The sequence below is a fragment of the Vigna radiata genome, unplaced genomic scaffold (assembly GCF_000741045.1).
Source record: "Vigna radiata var. radiata cultivar VC1973A unplaced genomic scaffold, Vradiata_ver6 scaffold_327, whole genome shotgun sequence".
In the NCBI taxonomy this organism is placed as follows: domain Eukaryota; kingdom Viridiplantae; phylum Streptophyta; class Magnoliopsida; order Fabales; family Fabaceae; genus Vigna; species Vigna radiata.
Genome location: NW_014543614.1, coordinates 153,032 through 155,819, shown reverse-complemented (window position 1 = coordinate 155,819; position 2,788 = coordinate 153,032). Strand labels below are relative to the sequence as shown.

Genomic DNA, 2,788 nt, shown 5'->3' with positions numbered 1-2,788 from the left:
TTCTACAACACCATACCATCTGAGAACCCTCTGTAGTTTATTTCCCTTCTTTCCACACTCTCCCTAAATGGCTTCTTCTATTGCCTTAGTTTTCAGTGTTTGTCTAGTACTCAACATGGTCATGCCAACCCTTGCAGCCACCCACACAGTGGGAGATACCTCAGGTTGGGCAATTGGTGGTGATTATAGTACATGGGCTAGTGGATTGAAATTTAGAGTTGGAGATAGTCTTGGTAAGAAATCCTCTTCTTTCATGCACAATACTAAATACCATAACCACCATCTTAATTTTTTTACACGTTACTTATCTAACTCAAGAAAAAAAAACGTTGTTTTACACCATTTTCCAACCATTTGACATTGTTGGATTAAATTAGTCAAAAAAAAAGTAAACATTTTATTTTTAAAAGAAGGAAGAATAATAATATTTAAAATAATGATAAGGACACACGTTTACATTTCGATATACATCACATAAATAAATGTGATAAAAAATTGAACAGTTGTATTTTTTTAAAAAAGAAAAAAAAAATTAATATCAAATAAATATAAAATATTATGTATGTCAACAGTATCCTTTCTCTAACTTATAACCCTTGTGTATGACAGTTTTCAATTACGGTCCTGGTCACACTGTGGATGAAGTGAAAGAAAGCGATTACAAGAGTTGCAGTACAGGAAATTCTCTGAGCACAGACAGCAGCGGCGCCACCACCATTACCCTGAAGACTGCTGGCACTCATTACTTCATATGTGCTGCTCCTGGCCATTGTCAGGGTGGCATGAAGCTTGCTGTTAAGGTTAAGGCTAAAAAGGTTTCTGATTCTGCTGCAGCACCTTCACCTGCTAAGGACTCACCACCCTCTGACTCTGACAACACCAAAGACACTCCTACTACTTCCACCACCACCACCTCTACAACACCAACCTCCACCACCCCTTCTACTTCAACCTCCTCCACCACCACTGCCACAACATCATCAGCAATTCCTTCCTCACCAATTGGTGTTGCTGTGTTTATTGGTTGTTGGATCTCATACTTGGGGTTGCGTCTGCTGTGAATTTGAGGAGTTTTTTGAGTCAGGACAGAGGCAGTGCTTCCGGGGTTTCTTTGCTTTTCAATTTGCTCACTTTGATTTCTCCTTTGATTCAATTGACCCATTCAGATTTTGCTACGAGGCTATGACTTTGGGTGATATTTATCCTAATTTATGTTTCTTGTATTTTCGATATATTGTTTAATGAATATGGCGACAAGTGAGGGGATCTACTGCTAAATAATTTGCATTGCAAATCTTTACAAGGACAATTTAGTGGTGGGGAATTCGGACAATTGTTGTTGTTCAAACATTATTTGTGTCCTTGTATTCGTATATACATAAAAGAATAACAATGTGCATTGCTATCCAGAGAAGATGTGGTTCCTTCTTCGAAGTAATTCAACTTCGGAAAATAAAATATGTCCCGCAAATTCTACTTTCTTAATTTTATACTCCATTTTGTTTTGTTCTCTTCTTGATATCCAATTAGTTTCCAAATTTTAAAAAATAATAAACAATTTTAATTCATTGTTACTTAACCTGATAACCAAACCAAAGTATAGATATTCATTTTATTATACAAATATATTTTAGATCTCAAAATATTCAACAAAGGATTTCAAAATAAAAGAAATTCAAATATATATATGGGGGTTTGTTAACTTGCGTACGTCTATTTTTCAGTTGGTACATTTTAGCAATGTGTATCGGGTTTAAGTAGACAAAAATATTCTTATATATCATGAATTCTAAGTTTTGAGGTTAAGGGTATTTTAATAATTTTCATTCTCAAAATAAAAAAAATAAAAAACAAACCCAAACCCTTACCCACCTCTCTCATTCCTCTCAACCCTTTCTCTTTCATCTCTTTCATTCTAACCTAATCAGAAACACTTGCCTTATTTTAATAATTTTCATTCTCAAAACTAAAAAAAAAAAAACCAAAGCCTTACTCATCTCTTTCATTCCTCTCAACCCTTTCTCCTTCATCTCTCTCACTCAAACAATTTCTCTGTCATCTCTGCACTAGCCCCAACTAAAAAAACACTCATTATTAAATAAAATGGTTAGAAAAAAAAAATACTTACATAAATAAAAAAATTAAAGTACCTAGTTTTTTCTTTATATAATTTTAAATAAAATTTCAAGATTTAGAATTTTTATTATTTGATTTTATCGTTGAGAATTTTATTGTATTTTGATTTGTTTTTTCTTTAGTAAATACGTAGTAGTCTCAGAATGTAAAGGAAGGATGCTCATAAGTCTTGGTGCAAGTTGTGCCCGTCAGCTGTAATATATATAGTGAAGATAATGAAATTAAAGAGATTTTGAATGAACTTTTTTCGTAAGGTGGATATGTCAATGACTCAACTCTTTACAAAAGTAAATTGTTTAATAATGAGTGGTTTTTTAGTTAGGACTAGTGCAGAGATGACAGAGAAAATGTTTGAGTGAGAGAGATAAAGGAGAAAGGGTTGAGAGGAATAAAGGAATTGAGTAAGGGTTTGGGGTTCTTTTTTTAGTTTTGAGAATGAAAATTATTAAAATAAGGCAAGCGTTTCAGATTTTTTTCAATTAGAGCTAGAGTAGGGATGACAGAGGAAAAAGTTAGAGTGAAAGAGTTGAAGGAGAAAGGATTGTGAGGAACGTGGATAAGGGTTTGGGAGATTTCTTTTCTTATTTTTTTAATTTTGAGAATGAAAATTATTAAATACATATATATACATATATATATATATATATATATA

General features: G+C 32.9%; 1 protein-coding gene across 1 annotated transcript; it reads left to right on the top strand.

The window, feature by feature from the left end:
* On the top strand, positions 1–1,294 carry LOC106754650 (blue copper protein). Its single transcript, XM_014636699.2, has 2 exons — positions 1–233; positions 610–1,294. Exons 1-2 carry the CDS (start codon positions 68–70, stop codon positions 1,059–1,061), a joined length of 618 nt encoding a protein of 205 aa, XP_014492185.1. The 5' UTR covers positions 1–67; the 3' UTR covers positions 1,062–1,294.
* The last annotated feature ends 1,494 nt before the right edge of the window (positions 1,295–2,788 follow it).

Bases quoted from the DNA above. Each gene is read 5' to 3' on its own strand.
- LOC106754650 (XM_014636699.2), top strand. From the start codon at position 68: ATGGCTTCTTCTATTGCCTTAGTTTTCAGTGTTTGTCTAGTACTCAAC. The intron at 234-609 runs GTAAGAAATCCT...TGTGTATGACAG, and splicing joins TAGAGTTGGAGATAGTCTTG to TTTTCAATTACGGTCCTGGT.